Raw genomic sequence first — 19581 nt, forward strand, 5'->3', positions numbered from 1 at the left:
TCGCTCTTGCTCAGGCTGGTCTCGAACTCCTGAGCTCAGAACGATCCGCCCGCCTCGGCCTCCCAGAATGCTAGGATTACAGACGTGAGCCACCGCGCCCGGCCAGCCAAAACAATCTTGATAGAGAACAGCAAAGTTAGAGAACTCATACTTCCAATTTTAAACTTACAAAGCCACGGTAGGTAAGACTATGTAACACTAGCATAAGGATAGACAGACAGCTCAATGGAATAAAATTGAGAGTCCAGAAATAAACCCATATATTTATGATCGAGTGATTTTTGACAAGGGTCTAGAGATAATTCAATGGGTGAAAGAATAGTCTATTCAACAAATGGTGCTGTAACAGCTGTATGTCCATATGTGAAAGAATGAAGCTGGACCTCTATGTCATATCACATACAAAAAATAACTCGAAATGGATTCAAGACCTAAATGTAAGAGCTAAGAACTACAAAACTTTTAGAAGAAAACATAGGTTTAAGTCTTCATGACCTTGAATTAGGCAATGATTTCTTACGCATGACACCAAAAAGTAGGTAAATTGGACTTCATCAAAATTTTAAAAACTTTTACACTTCAAAGGACATAATCAAGAAAGTAAAAGTATAACCCATAAAATGGGAGAAAATATTTGCAAATCATATATCTAAAAAGAGACATGTATCCAGAATATATAAAGAACTCCTACAATGCAACAATAAAAAGACAACCCAACCTTAAAAATGGGCTAAGGATTTGAGCAGATATTTCTCGAAAGACAGCCAGTAAGCACATGAAAAGCGGCTTGATATCATTAGTCATCAAGAAAACGCAAATCGAAATCAGAATCAGAGACCACTTCATTCCCACTAGAGTAGATATAATCGAAAAGATGGCCAGTAACAAGTGTGGTTGTGATGTGAAGATCTCAGTATTCTCACACATTGCTGATGAGAATGTAAAATGGTACAGCCACTTTGGAAGACGGCTTTGTAGTTTCTCAAAAAGCTTAGCACAGCATGACCATGTGACGCAGCAATTTCACTCCTAGGTACACACACAAAAATACTGAGATATACGTCTACACAAAAACTCGTGTATGTATTCACAGCAGCATTAGTCACACGAACTAAAAGGCGGGAGCAATCAAATGTCATAACCAACGAATGGACAAACAAAAGGTGATATTTTCATACACTAGAATATTATTGGACCCTAAAAAAGAATGAAATACTGACAGATACGACAACATGATGAAGCTGGAAAACATTTTTCTAAGTGAAAGAAGACAGACGCATACCGTATGCTACCATTTATATGAAACGTCCAGACCTGGCAAATCTATACAGACAGAAGGTAGATTAGTGGTTGCCAGGGGACAGGGGAGCGGAGAATGGGGAGTAATTGCTAATGAGTGTAGGCTTTCTGTTGGGGGCAATGAAAATGTTCTGGCGTTAATGGTGATAATTGTACAACCTTTGAATATACCAAATCAACTGAATTGTACCCTCTAAAAGGGTGAACTTCACTATGTATGAATTATATATCAATTTTTTAAAAACCAATAAATGGAGCTTTAGCTACATTTGATTTTTCAACATCTTCTCTGGTTTTGTGTTGAAATGCCCTTGGATTTCTGCAAGGAAAATCCTCCAAGGAAAATCAGACCATAACCAAAAATCCATTCATTTAAAAGTACTATTTTTGATTTCCAGTTGAGGATGGGCCATAAATCCAGATCACAGAGCGTCTCCCCCAGTAATTAACACAATGAACAAAAAATAATTCACAGATAAGCAAATCCACACACTCACCAGCAGCAAGAGAAGGAAAGGAGAAACGTCACTGCTCAGACAGGGAGCGCCGAGGACTCTGGCGCAGCTGGGTGGACCCTAACGATGCCACACTGCCCCCAAGCTCACCTGGCCCCATCTCCACCCCAAAGCAAAGAAGCTCAAGGTACCAGATCCTCGTTCCCTCAGAAAATATGTCCCCATTTGGAGAGACGTGGCCTGAGGGAGTAAACAGAAAACCCAAGGAGAGTGCCTCCAAAATAGAAGCTCCACCCTGCGGGCCCCTGGAACCTCAGCATCTCGGAAGGAAAACCTGCCAGCGTCAGAACCTGGTGCATGCAGGGTTCTCCCAGGGCCCCGGCTGCCCCCACCGGAGGAATGGAGCCACCCCAAGGAGGAACCCCAAGGAAGGCCACCCTGTCTCCCTCTCTCAGACCCATTCAGTGGACACAGGAGTGGCCATTGGACAAGGTGAGGTGGACGTCAGGGCAGTCACCACAGTAGGAAGCTACAGGCAGGGCCCTCGTTACCGCTTTGGTTTAGAAATTATACGGGGACACTCGCATTTGGAATCAACGTCTTTCTCCGTGGATAAGATCTTGTCTACTTCATTTTCTTTCCCCAGAAGTCCTTCAAACTTTATTATATAGAAATATATACAGGACTTGATACCTTAAGTATATTGCCAGAGAAGCATGGTAGTTAAATTACCTGCTCCCCACTCATTTTTGTACATATTATTTTAATGGTATGTATTTGACTTTATGCAACATTTCAAATATAGGAAAGCATAATAATTAACACAAAAGATACCTATGCATCCAGCACCGAGATTAAATGTGTTAAACCTTTTGCTCTGTTACATGCTTCCTTTTTTTAAACGAAATAAACTTTGTCAAACTTCGTTTAGATGGATAGATAGACGATATTAACAATAAAATGTCAACGGTAGAATCTAGATGGTGAGTATATAGGTGTTCGCTGTAAAGTTCTTGTGTATATTGGAACATTTTCATTATGAAATGTTAGGGAGGAAAATACACTTGACAAACACAGCCAAACCCAACGCATCCCCACCCCTGCCCCATCCTCGGATATCTTAGAGTTGGTGTATAATATTCTTGCGTGTTTTTATACTCTTTCTATACATGTATTTATCCACAAACTGCATATTTATTATTTACATGTTTTTAAAATGTTTATAAATGGTTCATACCTTTTTGCAATGGTCTTTTCCACTCCATTATAAATTGTGAGATTTATCCTGGTAACACATGTATACTGATGAGTTCTTTTAAACTACTATGTCCCATTACATATAAAATAAAAAATGTGTTTCCCCACTCTCCTACCAAGGGTGTTCGGGTTGCTGCGTGCTCTGCCTCTAACCCTCCTTATACACATCTTCCTGTCCCGGCTTGCTGAAGTTGTTACGGCAAGTGTTACAGTGACCGGTCCCAGGGGAATAACCGAGCGAGAGAGTTGGAGAGTCAGTGTTTAATCTCTTAACGCCAGCGGGCCCAGAGGAGACAAGTCTCCAAATTCTGAGCACCTCTTCCTGGTTTTTGTCAGGTTTTATATTTTTGGGGGGGGGTTAGTCTTATCCAATAACACACACAAGTATAAAAGTTAACCAATTAGTAAAAGGATTAAAAGTTAGCCAATTAATAGCAGTTTTTACATGCAGTACAGTTATGATAGGCTTATAACAAACAGTATAGTTATGATAGGTTTACAACAAGCAGTACAGTCATGACAGGCTTATAACTCTGCTTAACTGTTTTGTGGTTTCAGCTAGCTGGTGCATATTCTACCTACTTGCTCTACCTAGCTGCTTTGCGGTTTTAAGCAGAACTGGCATGGAAATTCCCCAACAAAGTTTCCAGCAACCTGGAAAACACAGGTCCTTCACAGGCACCTCTGAAATGAATGTCTTAAAGGGAATTTCTCAGCAAATAAGGGAAAGTCTTCATAATAACAAAGGTAAGGATAGACACTAACTTTATGACTAAGTCACAGAATGTAGCTTTAGAGGTTGGAAAAAGTAAAAAGTAAATTTAGAAGTAAAGTTTTGTTTACAGTGAACACATCAAGTTCAATCAAGGACAGAACACTGGATGACCAACATGACCCATATTATTTTTTTAATGCTTTATGCGGCATGGAATATTCGTGCGTCCTGAGGAAACTCGATGTTAGAACCCGAACATTTTTTATAATAAATAGAATATCTCACAATTCCTGTTCACATTCACTGTTTCATTTAACACTTGAAAAAACTGTCAAGCCAACTGTTATTATTCCTATCTCAAAGAACTGCTGAGACCCAGAGAGTTTAGGGAACTTGCCCAGGGCCACACAGAAGGTAAACAAACTACAAAACTGTTAAGCTGCAAAGGCCACGAAGCAGGAACCGTGCTGGTGGCCAGCGCCGTGCCCCACGGAGGGAGCCTCCTGCGGCACGACTTTGGCTAATCATGAGGACAAGAACAAAGGGATGCGTAGAACCTGCGGTGACACAGACCCAAGGAGGTAACATATGGAAGCATCATGTGGTTGCAGAGGAAACAGAACAAAAAATTATAACGAAGTAGCTTTTCTGTAACCTTGGCTACCATCACTATAGTTTCAAGAAAATGTTTTTCTACACATTCAAAGCGTCATCCATATGTTGGCTTCCATCTGTTGGTTTCCTGTGCCACAGCCCAGCACCGACCAGGTGTCCCAGAGCCCTGTGACTAATTGTGCCTCTCCAGAGCACACATCAGAAGGGCTTAAGAGGAAAGGTCACAAAACGCAGAGAGGCTGCCACAAATGGTGTCACAGCGCTACTCACCGATCATGGAGAGCAGGGATCTTGGTAGGACACTGCAAATACTGCTTAAACCGGAGCTCAAAGGCTTGTCCGATGGAGCCAATGACATCTTGGGCCAGCCCGTCACAGCATTCCAGAATGTGGCAAGCTGGGAGATCAAGGGACACAGGCCCGTTAGAGACAGACACTGGTGCTCCCCGAGCTCCTTTATGAAGAGCCCTTCCTGAGGACAGAGAGACTAAGAGGTACATGCTTCCTTCATAGTACGTCCTAGCCGATCTACGTGGAGACAGCATCTTGCTCTGTTGCTCAGGCTAGAGTACAGTGCCGTGGCGTCAGCACAGCTCACTGCAACCCCAGACTCCAGGGCTGAACTGATCCTCCTGCCTCACCCTCCTGAGTAGCTGGGAATACAGTTCTGTGCCACCATGCCCAGCTATTACTTTTTTATATTTTGTAGAGACAGGGTCTTGCTATGTTGCTCAGGCTGGTCTTGAACTCCTGGCCTCAAATGATTCTCCAACCCTGGCCTCTCAAAGTGCTGGGATTACAGGCATGAGCCCAACCTATAGGTTCCATTTTAAAATACATTTTAAAATTTTCAAATTCAAATTGATGGTTCTTCAATTTCTTTAGATTTTATAAAACATCAGTTCTGACCTTCACAGAGAGGAATGTTTAGAAGGAGACCTCAACACGACAAACAACCTGATCTTGGCATGAACCAAGTCTCCTTAGGGCCCAAGAGGTTTAAAAAATGGACTTAAACTGGCATCTAGTCAATGAATCTTGATCTGTTCAATGGACTTAGAGCAAGTTGTTCACTTGGTGGGAGTAAAATGTTGACCACCAAACATGGCCACTCGAAACAAACTCTGAAGAGGAATGTAAAGTGATACTAATTATCAGCATGAACACCCCAATAACATGCCACTTGCACCTACATAAATTTAAGACTGGTTATTCAGGCAGATTCTCAGAGAAGCAGCTCGTGCAAAAGAGTAGATAAAAGTTGGACGTGTCAGTGGGTCAGAACGACGGCCACTCCGAGGCCAGAGGGGAGGCCTGGAGCAGTCCTTATGCTCAACAGTAGGCGCCAGCTGTCACGAGAGGACATGCTGTCCTGGCAGCAAGGCTGTGGCACAGTCTCCTTCAGGGACAAGGGTGCTCCAGCCTCTGCCTCACAAGAAAGCAGCACCTCCTCTCCAGGGCCTCGCCGTGCCTCTGTCCTGGGCACACATCCGCAGTGCCCCCCAGGAGCATCCACCTGTCCCCCACAAAGGGGCTACGGATCTGATGCTGTGGCCAGCCCAGTGTGATCTTGCTATGAACAGGGTAAAGGGATTCTCCTTGGAGAGGATGACAGCTGCTTCTGTCACACCTTTCTCTGGCCGACAGTCACAGCATAATGGTACATCAAGGAGGGTTCCTCCAGGAGCCCCACTGGTCCCTGCGCAAGGAGGATGAAGTTCTATATGAGTGGTTGTTCCCTGGCACCAGCAGTGATTAGGGAGACACTGAACTGTGTCATAGGAGAAGACAGTACACACCAGAAAGAGGCCTCATGAAACAGGAAAACTGTTCAGAGAGGGGACGAGCACTGCCAGCCCCAAACACTGTGGCAGCCCATCATAACGCTGCACTAGGAACGCGCCCAGAGGCAGCCAGCCAGGCCCTGGGGCCTCAGCTTCTTCTCTCCCAGACTCCAGGGCAGGTGAACTTCTGTGGACACCAGGAAAGGTACTTTCTGGGAAGAGCAAGTGTGAATGTGTTGTTGCTTCGGATGGCCATGCAACCCCTCAGATACAGCGGTCCTATTTTAGGTGCCACCAGGAAAATTGTCCACAAAGGTACAGGTGTCCTGGCTGTCTTTTTATGATTAATTAGTGACATTATTATTTATTATCGACTTGGGTAGTCACAATGCAAGCCCACACTAATCAGCTGTTACAGTTGTACAGGTTGTTGACTGACATGAATCAAAGCATCTTTCCAGCTAAGAAGGGAGTAGGCATCCAGACCCGAGTGCAGGAGAGACAGAAAGACATGCTGTCCCCCTGCCTGTCCTCTGGCTTCCAGCCACAGCCCCCCGGTGCCTGCTGTCCAGCATCAGCGCCAGCCAAGGGAACTGGCTGGTCAGTACTTTGGGGAACCAGAAATAACCCTGGGAAAGGGTCAAAAAGTGAAACCTATTTTTCTTTTAAGGAGAAAATTGGTACCTTAATCTTTAAAATGAAGAATGAAGAGTAAGAGTTACTCAGAGTGGGCTGTGCGATCTCATCCTCACGCCAGAAACCTTCCATACGCCCAAGAGCAGGAAGCGTAAACGAGTCATCTCTGAGTAGGTTCCTGCACAGTTGGAGCCACCCAGCTTCTGGGCAGAAGCACCCTAGCGTGGGGAGAACGGGCCCTGTCAAAGTGACAAACAGGGTGGCAGACCCAGGACTCTCAGGCACTAAGTCGTGACTCTCGGTCCTGGTACCTGGCAGAGTCCTCAAATGAACTGAGGAAGTGCTGTCATCTGTTGGTTTGGTCTGAAGATTGCTTCCACAAAACAGCCTCTATATGTTCCAGAAACTCACTTCAGATCCCAACTGAAACCTGGACTTTGTCTCTCTGGGGTTGGTATTTTCTCTACGAGTATCGCCACAGTCTTTAGCCAAAACCCACCAACTTCTAACCTGCCCTGCGAAATTAGGTGTGTGCATCAGGTGAGGAGGCCTTTGCCCACAGGGGGTCACCAAGGCTGCTGGGCTCTGCTGGGCTTCACCCCTCCATGAGGAGGCGACACAAACAAAGGCACAGTTCATGAGCAGTGGAGAAGAAATTGACGAGAGATGTACAGCGCGCTGTGCACGGAATCGCGCTCAAACAATGCGAAATCTCAAACATGGCTCAAAACAAACAAAGCAGCAGCAAAACGGAGTCATTCCATGTTCTCGCTCGTTTGGAGAATACCAATGGCCTGCAGCCGTGTCATGTGCCTAAGGGTACGGCTCGTTTGCAACGCTGGTCTCTCTCTTGTTTAGCCCTGACAATAAGAAATGCTGAAGTCAGTCTCCAGGAGAGTTCGTTAGCAGTTCCTGGGCCAAATGCGTTGATGTTGCGAGTGAGTTGTCTTCTTCAAGCATCTCGACAACTTTTTGCGGAGAAAACACTTCCACAACCAGCAGGATGCAGAAAATGCTCTCCAAGAGTTCGCTCGAATCCTGAAGCACGTATTTTTACGCCACAGGAATAAACAAATTTATTTCTCGTTGGCAAAAATGTGTTGATTGTAATGGTTCCTACTTTCATTAATAAAGATGTGTTTGAGCCTAGCTCTAATGATTTAAAATTCACTGTCCAAAACCACAATTACTTTTGCACCAACCTAAATAAATGTATCAGTCAGCTCTGAGTTATCATCTGTAGTATAATATAATCCCTAGTTTACGGTTTCTCCCTGAGAGGTTTAGTTCAGTCAATACTAGTTAGTAAAAGCTGTGAATCCACTTCACTAGGTCGCTTCACTCCCGTCGCTCCTCACACCAGGCTGGCAGCGGAGCACCCGTCTCCTGCACTAAGCCCCTCTGCACCCCTCGCTGGTACATTCAGAAGGTGTGTCCTGGGGCGCTGCCCCTCTTCTCCGCTGTGGTGGGCGAACGCTGCCCTCAGTTGTCAGATTGGAACTAACTGTGAATAGAAGCTCCAGCCTTTGTTCCCTCCACGATGGGCTGCTTCCACACCCCTGGCACGAGCGTCCGTGCGCGCCTGTGAACACGGGACTCTGCTGAGTGAGGGCAAAAAGCTGCCTGGTATCTGAGCTTCCCTCTTCAGGAAGTCACACTCCCTCCAGCGCCCTCCCCCCCGCCCCACCCCACGCTGAGCACGCTGCAAGGGTCCCAGGGCAGCTGGCTTCTGCAGGAGGCTGTTTGGGGCTCACCACCATCCTCTTAGCTAGACACACAGACGCACCAACAGTTCAAATTCACAGCCGCGATCTCGAGCAGCTGGCCATAGGCATAGGAAGCCCTGGAGACATTCAGAGTCATTACTCAAGTGAGGAAAAATCCTGCTAAGCACTGTCTGCTATCTTTTCATCTCAGTGAGCTGATAACCCACACCCTTTAAAAGAGATGTTGAAAACTAATGAATTCTAACCAGACAGATACTCCCCAAACTCAAACAGAGTTCTCAGCCAACCCTGGTCTGTTTATTCAACATAGCCATGCATTCTTCATTGTACCAGATTTTTTGATCAGCGATAAGAAATCCAAGATTCAGCTGCTATGCTATGAAGACTTAATCTTAGTATGTGTCCTAGTCCCAGATTAAAACTATAAGGAGATAGCATTTTTCACCCATCAGAGAGGTAGAAATTTACAAATCTGAAAGTGGCAAATGTTGAACAAAAGGAGCCCTCTTATACTACTCGTGGGATTATAAAGTGAAATGACGATTTCAGAAGAGTCGAAGATGCCCAAAGATAGTGATTCGGCCTCCAGGTATATACCCTAAGAAAATTCTTGCAAAGGAGCAGAAAAGAGTATGTACAAAATATTTCCTGAAGACTTCATTGAGCAGCCATTCATCGAGTAGCTACCATGCACGCAGGCCCTGCCCCAGGACAGCGGGGTAGACCAAGAAGCGAAGCAGAGCCTCTGCTCCCACCAAGCGTGTAGTCCGGACGGTGGACACAGAAAGTAAAGAAATAAAACTATACCACTACGTGGGTTGAATGGTGGCCCCCAGGAGACACGCCCACATCCTAACTCCCTGCAACCTGTGAAAAATGGTCTTTAAAGATGCGATTATGTTAACGATCTTGAGACGAAATCGTCCTGGATTAGGGCGGGCCCTAAATCCAGTGCCAGGTGTCCTCGTAAGAGACAGAAGAGGAGGAGGTGATGTGAAGACTGAGGCAGAGAGTAGAGCTACGCTGCCACAAGCCAAGGAGTGCCCGGGGCCACCAGCAGCTGGAAGGAGCAGGGAAGGATCCTCCCCTAGAGCCTCTGGCGGGAGTGCAGCCCTGCAGCACCTGATTTCAAACTTCCGGCTTCCAGAATGCTGAGAGAATACATTTCTGCTGTTTTAGGCCACCTAGTTTGTGACAATTTGTTACAGCAGCCGTAGGAAATGGATACAATGAAGACATAAAATAAAGGAGATGGATGGACATGATGGTGTAGGGCGATATATAGGATGATCGGGGAAGGACAGCCTAGAAGGGGGCATTGGAGAAGACCCCTGAAGGGAGTCAGGGAGTGAAGCTTGGGAAGGCTGGTGAAGAAGGTCCCCAGTGGCCCAGGGCCTGGCAAGTGCAAAGGTCCTGAGGTAGGACCTTGCTTGGCATATTCAAAGAAGATCCGGACGCCAGCGTAGCTGGAGTGGCAGGGAGTCACTTGTAGCACACTCTATTATCAGATCAAAAAAACATATTACATACAAGGTTCAGTACTATTTGGGGTTTCAGGCATCCACTGGGGGTCTTGGAAAGTATCCCTGCAGGTACGGGGGAACTGCTATATAGTACATGACTTCCATAGCTCAGTCCAGGGAGCATCAGAGGGTACCTAATCAGGGTTGCTATTGGATTATAAATTACATAAATTCCACGTCTTTTGTAGGGAGTCATATGTCTAATTTGAGCATCCTTTACAGCTGCTTTTGTGACCCAGCAGTCACTTGTAACTGTCTTATATGTACGTAGGTTGCAGGGGATGGCAGTCACTGGGAAGCAATGAGAGTGCTAATGTGAAAAATAAAATGGTGTATTAAGAATCCAGTAACGCTGATCGCTTGGGAGTTTCATCTCTACATGTATCAGCAGTCATCACCCTGGCCTCCTGCTGGTCCTGCCCTTTCGCTCTAACTTGCCAACCTCACGAAGCCTTGCTCACCTGCCCCCCTTATCTCCTTGCGCTGTTGCTGGTGGTTACCATCGACTGGACAGCTTGGGCCAGAGACCTCTCGCCCTTCCATCAGATGAAATATAGAAGCCATGGATTCTTGATATCAGAGAAACAAATATAGATTCTTATTAGAAACTCGTTTAGAGGAACCAAAACACACATAAAAATGTATAAGGAGTAATAAGAATGGAGAAAGACAAATGATAACAACATCGAGGGCTCTGACCTATGGCTGTAAAATTTTCACAGAAGACTTTCTGGGACGCAGACACGTCCTGACCAGGTGGCCTTGAGGTGCTGTGCCTGCAGCCGAGGGGACCACAGTGGCGCAGGCCTGTGCACACACACAGACCTAGGAGCTCTGCAGGGGGACTTAGATGTTTAAGAGCCCGAGAATTTCTTGCTACTCTGACCCCTCAATGGCAGAGGCCATTCCTACTACATGAAACCCTACACGTGGCCTCGGGGAGGAGGAAGGAGATCAGAGCAGCTGGGAGAAAGCCCTCGCACCGGCTCCTTCCTGGAGGAAGGAGGCAATCCTGGAGCGGGCACTTAGGAAAGGGAGGCAGAGCTTGCTCACAGCTGGGCTGCTGGAGGGACGCAGCGAGACCAGTCCCTGCCCGCGCTGTCTCCCGAGAGGCTGGGCTTCCCTGTACGTGGAGAGTAGAGATGTGACGGATAAGGATGCCTGCAAATTCCTTGACACTCGTCCCTCCAAGGCTGGGTCTGATCCCCGTGCCCTGGAATCTGAGCGGGCTGCGACTGCTCTGACCGGTAAATTATGGCAGAAGTGAAGCCGTGCCTGGCCTTTCAGGGCATCGGAAGCTGCCACTTTGGGTCTCATGAAGCCCAGAGCTGCCATGAAGGAGGCCCTGCTGCCCCGATGGATGGAGGGACCACTTGGAGAGGCCCTGAGGCTCCACGGAGAGGGCGCGGGATCCTGCTGACTCAGCCTCTAACCATCCCTGCCGAGGCCCCAGGCGTGGAAGTGAAGCCAACCAAGACCTTCTCAACCAGCCAGACTCCAGCTAAAGACCACCGCCAAGTGACCCCACTGATGCCACGTGGGCAGATGAGTTGGCCAACTGAGGCAGGCCTTAGTTCCTGACCCTTATTATATCATAAAATATAATGAAACAGTTGTTGTGAAGCCACTAAGCTTAGAGTAGTTTGTTACAGGCAAGAGACAAGAGAAAGCAAAGAGTGAACGTCTCCCACCAACTCCCTCAAAGAGCCTGTCTTAGTCAGCCGGGCTGGGCGACTTAACAACAGACAGTTGTTTCTCATGCTTCTGGAGGCTGCAAGCCCAAGCTCAAGTCCAAGATAACAAGGCCGTACAAAGAATTTTAGCTTTTGTTCTTCCCAGACGAGCATGTTTCACCATAAGCCATCATTTGGAGTGGTTGTGGGGAGAAGGGGGTTCTATAGATGAGGTGCTCAAATGCAGATAACTTCCTATTTTTGAATGGTTACACTGTCACTCCTGAACAGAGGGAGGGTATTATAAAGTTTTGAGAAGAGAAGGGGAGGGACGTGGGCAGTCTTGCTGAGCCCATGACCAGCCCCAAGACGACTTGCTGACATAACACACTCCAGCCTGCCACTTCTGGGATGGGAAGCAGCGTTTACACAATGCCTGTGGCCAGGCTCCACTCCTACAAGCAGGGTCACAGCAGGGTGCAGCAGATGTGGTGTCTGCTGGGGCCTTCGTCCAAGTTCGCAGGTGGTGCTTCCTCCCTGTGTGTCGTGGGAAAGGCGTGGTGGGAAAAGGCGGACGAAGCCCTCTGAGGTCTCTTTTACAAGGGCACCAGACCCACTCGTTCATGACGACTCCACCCTCATGACCTTATTGCCTCCCAAAGACCCCACCCTTAATCGGGGCCTTTAGTTAATGTAATACCATCATATTGGGGGTTTAGATTTCAACAGGTAAGTTTGGGGGGTACCAAATACTCAGTCCATGACAGAGGCCCTGTGTTGCTGGTTTTCTCAAGCACCAAAAATAGTGCAGACCTTTTCCTGCACGACAGGTCCGGCCGTTATCTTCACAGCAGCGCTGCACAGAAACCTCAGGGGCAGCTGGTACAGCGGCCACAGGGCACATGGAACACACTCTGGTCCTCACGACTCGGGAAAGGTGCCGTGGGCAGAAGGCTCTCCCGCTTTGCCCCCGAGAAACAAAACAAAGGCCCGTACACTGACAGGGCCCTAAGTCCAATGACGTGGGGCTGCATCCTTGCGGATCTAGACCTGAGCCTGGTTCTCAGACTTGGCCGCACATTGGAATCACCTGAAGTGCTTTTTAAAAAATACTGTTCCTGGACCCCTCTCTGAGAGCTGAGCATTGAGAGTTTTTGAAGATGATTCGGAACCGCAGCTCATTTTGAGAATCACTGCCCTAGGAGCTATCAAACATGTCAGAAAAAAGAAAAACATCTAGGATTACTCGAAGTTAATTTGAAACACAAATAGAGAAGACCTTTGATAACTGATAACCCTGACTGGGAACCCTGTGCCTGGAGAGATGCACCCCCCCTCCCTCCTCCCCTCCCTCCCACTTGGTGGGCACCTGGGATTGTAAAGGGGTCGGCCTCTGTTAGGAGTTGGATCGTGTCCCTCCCAAGTTGAAGTCCTAACCTGCAGGACCTCAGAACGTGACCTTATTTGGAAATAGGGTCATTGCAGATGTAACTAGTTAAGATGAGGTCACACTGGAGTAGGGCAGGCCCTGGTCCAAAATGACCGGCACCCTCACGGGAAGATGCTCCCGTGAACACAGACGCATGGGGAGAACGCCATGTGACGTCCAAGGAGCGCAGTGACGCATCTACAAGCCAGAGCACTGTAGACAGCTGCTGCCAGAAGCTAGGACAGGCAAGCAAGGTTCCCCTCCAGCTCCCAAGGGCGTGGGCCCTGCTGACACCTTCATGCTGGACCTCCCGCCTCCTGAACTGTGAGACAACACATTTCTGTTGTTCTAAGCAACCCAATTTGTGGCATTTTGTTAGAGCAGCCACAGGAAACTAATAATGCAGCCTCCAAATTGGCAAAATGGGGGCTTTGGCTCAGCTGGCCTTTTGTAGTCTGTGACCCTGCTTGTCAGAGTGGAAGCTGGCCACAGGCATTGTGTAAACGCTGCTTCCCATTTCAGAAGTGGCAGGCTGGAGTGTGTTATGTCAGCAAGTCGTCCTGGGGCTGGTCATGGGCTCAGCAAGACCACCCAAGTCCCTCCCCTTCTCTTCTCAAAACTTTATAATACCCTCCCTCTGTTCAGGAGTGACAGTGTAACCATTCAAAAATAGGAAGTTATCTGCATTTGAGCACCTCATGTATAGAACCCCCTTCTCCCCACAACCACTCCAAATGATGGCTTATGGTGAAACATGCTCGTCTGGGAAGAACAAAAGCTGAAATTCTTTGTACGGCCTTGTTATCTTCAACCTCAAAAAACCGTGGAAAGGAAAGACAGCCCCACCAGACCATCGCTCATTAACCCAGGGTTGGTGAAGGCCCTGGTAGAAAATGACCCTCACACACTTACATGGGAATGCAACTTTTTACAGCCAGGCCAGGGGGCAATTTGCAAGGCCCATTGACCCATTAACTGTTTAACCCTGTTGCTCTGCAAATGCAGTAAGAACGATGAAGCAGCGAGCACAGGGGACCCCTCGGGGGCGGATCTCCGTGGAGCGACATGACGTAGAGCCATACCATGGTCTGTTCTGTATGGGCTGTCTTGAAAATATGTCCAAGATACAGCAAAACACAGTGTTAAGATCTCATTTGTACTTAAATTTTAAAGATGAAGATATATGTGTATGTGTATGGATAAAAATCATGCAAAACAAATCAGACAATCTTAACAGTTGGTACCTGAGGTAGGAGGGCGGGAGAAGGAGAGGAACCTACCAGTAGTGAAAGGCAGCGCTGTTTTGTATTCTTATAAATTCCATGTGTGGTTTTTGTCCATGAGTTTCGAATTGCAGCTGTGAGTGTGGCGCATCAGTGGCTACCTGTGACTACAAGGCCATGCCCCTTGGTCGGCAGCCTCCCCAGGTACATTAACATCCAATGGGCTTCAGTTTCGTAAATGATCCCTCATCCAGCCTGTGTACAAAGCCTTAGAAGCTTAAAGGGGTACAAGCAGACAGCGCCCTGAGCACAGACACTGGTCTCTAGGCCTGGCAGGGCTGTGTAAGGCTGCCCAGGTGGTTGAGTGGGCAGTGAGCACACACAAGGAGCTACAACTGGGTAGAGGAAGGGCAGCTGGTCGTCTTCCACTTCCAGAGTATGGACAGGGGCTGCTCATGTGTAATCAGTGTACCAAACTGTAGCCACCTGGATACAGATGTGTTTGATGGTCAGCCACATCCAGTACCTCCTAACTCAGCCAAGCAATCTGCTGCCCTTGCAAACCTCAGTTATCCCCAATAATACAATGTGACACTGCTCATTGTAGTGGAGGGGGCTGAGATGATGAGGAACATCTGGGGTATAGTGTTAAGCCTGGTTGTGTACAACTGAGAGATTTTAAGGGTTAAGCAATACTTACCTCTGCGATTAACAGGGTCCTTAGCTACGTATGCAACATAGTCTGTTGTGTCCTGTTAAAGAAAAAGGAGATATCTGTAACACTATTCACAGTGAGAGACAACACAGCCAGGGATACAGTGCACAAACCAGCAAGCTTATAAGGACTTGACCATCACATAGCCAAATAATCAAATGCTGCCTGAGTAACAGCCCATGTAAGACTCAAACCGGAATGTGGGCAGAATCATCCAGAGGTCTTGTGATGCAGGTTCTGACTCGGCAGGCCTGGGGCAGGCCAGGGGCAGGCCTGGGGCTCTGCACTGCTAGCCAGCTCCCATGGGACACGGATGCTGCCAGTCCGTGCTCACACTTTGAGCAACAAGGATGATAGACACCTGTTCCCTGCATGTTGGGTCACCCAAGAAACACTGATACCCCAGTCCAACGTGCATAATCTGATTTAACTGGTTTGGATGTGAGGCCTGTGCATCAGAAATTTTTAGAAGCTGTCTGGATGGTTGCAGTGTGAACAAAGTTTAGAACCAACTATCAGCTCTATCTATACCAGTGGTCCTCAAATTTGAGCTGGTGCGAGAATCTTCTGCAAGGGTTGTTAAAACAGATTGCCGGGCCATACCCCAGACTTTCTAATTCCGTAGTGGTTCTGGGGCACTGCCTCAAAATTTGTATTTCTGACAAGTTTCTAGCTTCTAGTGATAAGGGGAGCACATTTTGGGAACCACTGGTCTAGAAGAGAAGCAGAGTGGATGCTCACAGGTTGGTGGCACATGCTCCCTGATAAGTGGATGAAATACGACAGTTCTTTTCTTCCCAGACAAAAATAATAATTTGAATCCTTTAAGATGTTTAAAAATATGAGCTCTGTTTAGAAGTCTCACCCTTCCATGTGAAATGAGTTTCCTTGCCTGTCTTCTCATTAAACCAGCACATAGAGGAAACTATGATCTCAAAAGTAGGTCAAGGCAACCCGGTGCATTTCATTTCTAGTAATTAATCACTTAGTTTCTAAACAAATAATTCTCTCAACTTTTGAAAGCAGAAAAGACTCCTCTGCAAAGTTGATATTTTCAGCATTCACACAAGTCTCCATGGGGCAACTGGTAAAGGTCTTCCCCATTTTTGCAGATATTTCCCAGATGTTACTGCTTGGAAGGGCTTCCTGGTTATTGATGCGCACCTCAAAGGCTTCTGCCGTGAGTTGCTCCATCGTTTTCTCCAGGGGCAGAGGAGATACCCCCTTCCCTTTCAATAGCGTCCCAGAAAAACTCTTCAGTGAGAGGTGGGATGAGGGAGAGAGTGAGTGTGGGGCGGGCATGTCCCTGGAGGGTGGTGGGTGGTGCTGGGCACTTTGTATACTTCGTCTCCCTGGATCTGCACAACCGCTGAGACTGGGGTGGAGCAGAAGAGTTCTTCCAGCAGCTCTGGAGACAATGGAACTGCGGCCTTGGGTCATTCCCCAGGGGGTGGGCTTATCTGAGCTGTTTTCTTTTCCTACTCAGGACCCTGTCCATTGGTACATTAACAGACTGGCTAGGGAAGGGAAGTGGGAGATCATCAAACTGGTCAAACTGTCTTCTGGTGATTTCCATCAAGGTGATCTGGCTAGCATGTGAAGCTATTGGCAAAAATAAGAACTGCAGTTTGTGATCACAGACACTCTTCCTGAACTTGTGGTGTGTGAATTCTGGACAGGCCCTTACAGAACATCCCAGAGTGTCTCAGAGAGCATTGGTGTTTCCCAAACTGAGATCCATGTAGCTCTGGGTTTAGACGGGTGTATTCTCCAGTTTGAGAGGTTGCTGGAATTTATTTTTAATTTCGCGTTTTCACTCTATTATTATCTTAAAAATTAATACGAGAATATCCAGGATCATTTAGATAACCATTGTGTTATCAAGTCCTGCACACAATTTCAGTGCCAAGATTTGCAGCTGGGTATCCAACACTGTGGGTGCCAGGTTTTTAAAGAATTAGAAAGAACAGTCAGAGTAGACTCTGCCCACTTGAAGCAAACTGATGTCACATGGGTACATGATGCACAACTGAAGTTTTGCTTGAATAGAAAAAATCAGTGGAAGAATTGAGTCAAGCAGGTACCCATGGTAACAGATACCAAACTCAAAAGACTCTGTACCATGTGGCCAGCCCAGTATCACATTTGGGAACAGAGATTTAGTTTCAGCAAACTTTGTCCATCACAGTAAATTAATGTTACTTTGAATGTTATTGGTTTTACAGTGTTTATTTGTATTTAACTTCCAAATTTTATTGGGGTTTAGAGTTCAATAAAAAGTATAAACATAAGAAGTCTACTCTTTATTTTTGTACATATTCAAGTAACAAAATTAGAATCAGCCTTAGTGGCATATACAAGAAAATTTTTTTTTTTTTTTAATTTTTACTTTGATCTAAGAAACTCTCCTATGGCTCCAAGTTGAGGAAGAAGAGACAATAAAGAGATATAATGTGCCCGTGTCTCACAGTCGGTCAATGGCCAAGCCAGGACATTGCTTTTCTGATGCAACATTGACCCTTCCCTGGCACAGTAGGTGAACGTATTACTGCTTAAGACAGCATTCTTGTCATTATCCGGCTACGCAGCAAGCACACTAGGTCCAAAGACTGAACTCTAAAGTTCTCGTTCTGTACTTCTCCATCCCTGTTCTCACTCCCCAAGACCCTCCGAGCCTGGCCATTGTTCTGGTATTCTTTTGGTGGTCTTTTAACACTGCTAATAATAGTATTAATAGATTGTAATTATAATCTGCCCTTTTTTGGAGGGGGATTCATAGTGTTTTTTAGTCTGTCTTGTTTGACACTTCAAAATACCGTTTTCCTACTGGGTAAACGGAGGCACGAAGCAATAAATGGCATGTGCACTTAGCAGGAGAACAAGGGCTAGAACCTAGAATTGTAAATTTTATTAAAAACATCTACCAATTGTAATGTGCTAAATTCATGATTACAGATCAGTTTGGAATGGGATCTCATGTGCAACATAATGTGCATTTGGGTTGGTTAAAATAGAAAGTAACTAGGCTTCCTGTCCCATTATGACATTTTCTGTACCAGAAAAAAAAAATCACAGAAAATATAAAAGGTTATGGACTACTTTAAGGATTACTGAATGTTTTAGATTTTTTTTTAAATGAAGAGGTAATGAGGAAATTTGGGGAAAAAAATTGTATAGTCCTATGTACATCCTGGAGGACAAAATAGGTTTAGCACAACCAATGTATTTGGCTTCCCATGATCTACATATTTGTATCTCCAACTCATAATATCATCATTAAGAGAAGGTTTCAGAAAAGTTCCCGAAGGGAGCTATTAATGCAGGTGTACAAGACCTTTGCCTTTTATCTTTCAAACCGGGTTACCTTCCAAATTTAGGAAACTATGGTAACAAGCATCACAGTGGGCAAGCAATTAGACAACCACCGCAAACTAGTTAGAGCTAGAGCTAGATACAGAGAAAGGTATAGGGATGTGCACAGGGGCCGCACAGGTGGAGAATAGGTAGATGTGTGCACACGGACAGGATCTTAAGAAATGTGCCTTGGATGAGTTTGATTAGGGGAGACTTCCACTTTCTAAATATACATCTGGATGAGGTCACTGATGTACAATGAAACATAAGAAATCATAAGGATTAGAAAGCAAGGAAAGGCACAACAAGGAAAGGGAAGAAAAACAAAAAAGAAAACCACTGTGGTAGAGTTTTGACAACAAGGCCCTTAGTATGAAAAAAGGTCTAAGCCATTTGACCCTATGGAATCGGTGCTCTCACCATCCTTTGGCAACTAAGCAGAGACATGAGGCAAAAACCACCTGGAAGGGGGGCAAATCCCTTCCCCTGCCAAGCACCTGGGCTCAAGGATCTGACATGGATGGGGTCTCTGGAAAGCAGTGGTGCCCAAGCCTCTTGCGGCAGCCTGTGCCAGCCCTGGCAGGAACGATGCCTGTGGTGGCCGTGGCGCCTGCCCCTGCGCCTGCCCAGGTGGAGTATGGGAGGAAGGGTGGGAGGGCACCGGGAAACTCCCTTCCTGGCTAGAACTACACAGGTCACTGCCTTGAGATGAGATTCATAAAACATGCAGATTACCCAGGCAACCTTGGACTGGTAAACTTTTATGTAAAATCTGAAGTTGCCAATTCATAATTTGGCCAAATGACACAAAATGATAATAATAACAAAACATTACCATAAGACAGTATTTTATCATAAAAAGGCTAACATCAAAAAAATATAAAAAATAATAAAAAGGACAACTTCTTGGGATAGAAGATCATTTTTTCAATTGAATAAATTTAGCTCCAAGGAAAGCTCACTCTATCGTCCTAATTTTAACATTTTTCCCTGGACTGGTGAGAACTTTGTCCAGAGCAATGAAAATTAATATGATAACACTCCAAAGGGCAAGCTTTCTCCCCTTTGCTTGCTGAAAGGGCTGACTTTGCATTCCCCCCTCCTCCCTCTGGGCCTCGCCCCCTTGTGACCGATTTCCTGCCCGGTTTCTTTGAAGAGCTGGACCCCGACTGTGAG

The 19581-nt window shown here is 46.3% G+C and overlaps 1 protein-coding gene across 1 annotated transcript in view; it reads right to left on the reverse strand.

Annotated features, from left to right (window-relative positions):
* SHC3 (SHC (Src homology 2 domain containing) transforming protein 3) overlaps window positions 1-19581 on the reverse strand; it is a 173718-nt gene that overhangs the window by 58933 nt on the left and 95204 nt on the right. Inside the window, exons 6-7 of the mRNA XM_012653563.1 lie at window positions 15037-15088; window positions 4612-4738 (exon numbers count right to left, since the gene is read on the reverse strand). Of these exons, the coding sequence (XP_012509017.1) occupies window positions 4612-4738; window positions 15037-15088 (179 nt within the window). The remainder of the gene's footprint in view (window positions 1-4611; window positions 4739-15036; window positions 15089-19581) is intronic.

Source organism: Propithecus coquereli, unplaced genomic scaffold, assembly GCF_000956105.1.
Source record: "Propithecus coquereli isolate 6110/MARCELLA unplaced genomic scaffold, Pcoq_1.0 Scaffold423, whole genome shotgun sequence".
Classification (NCBI taxonomy): domain Eukaryota; kingdom Metazoa; phylum Chordata; class Mammalia; order Primates; family Indriidae; genus Propithecus; species Propithecus coquereli.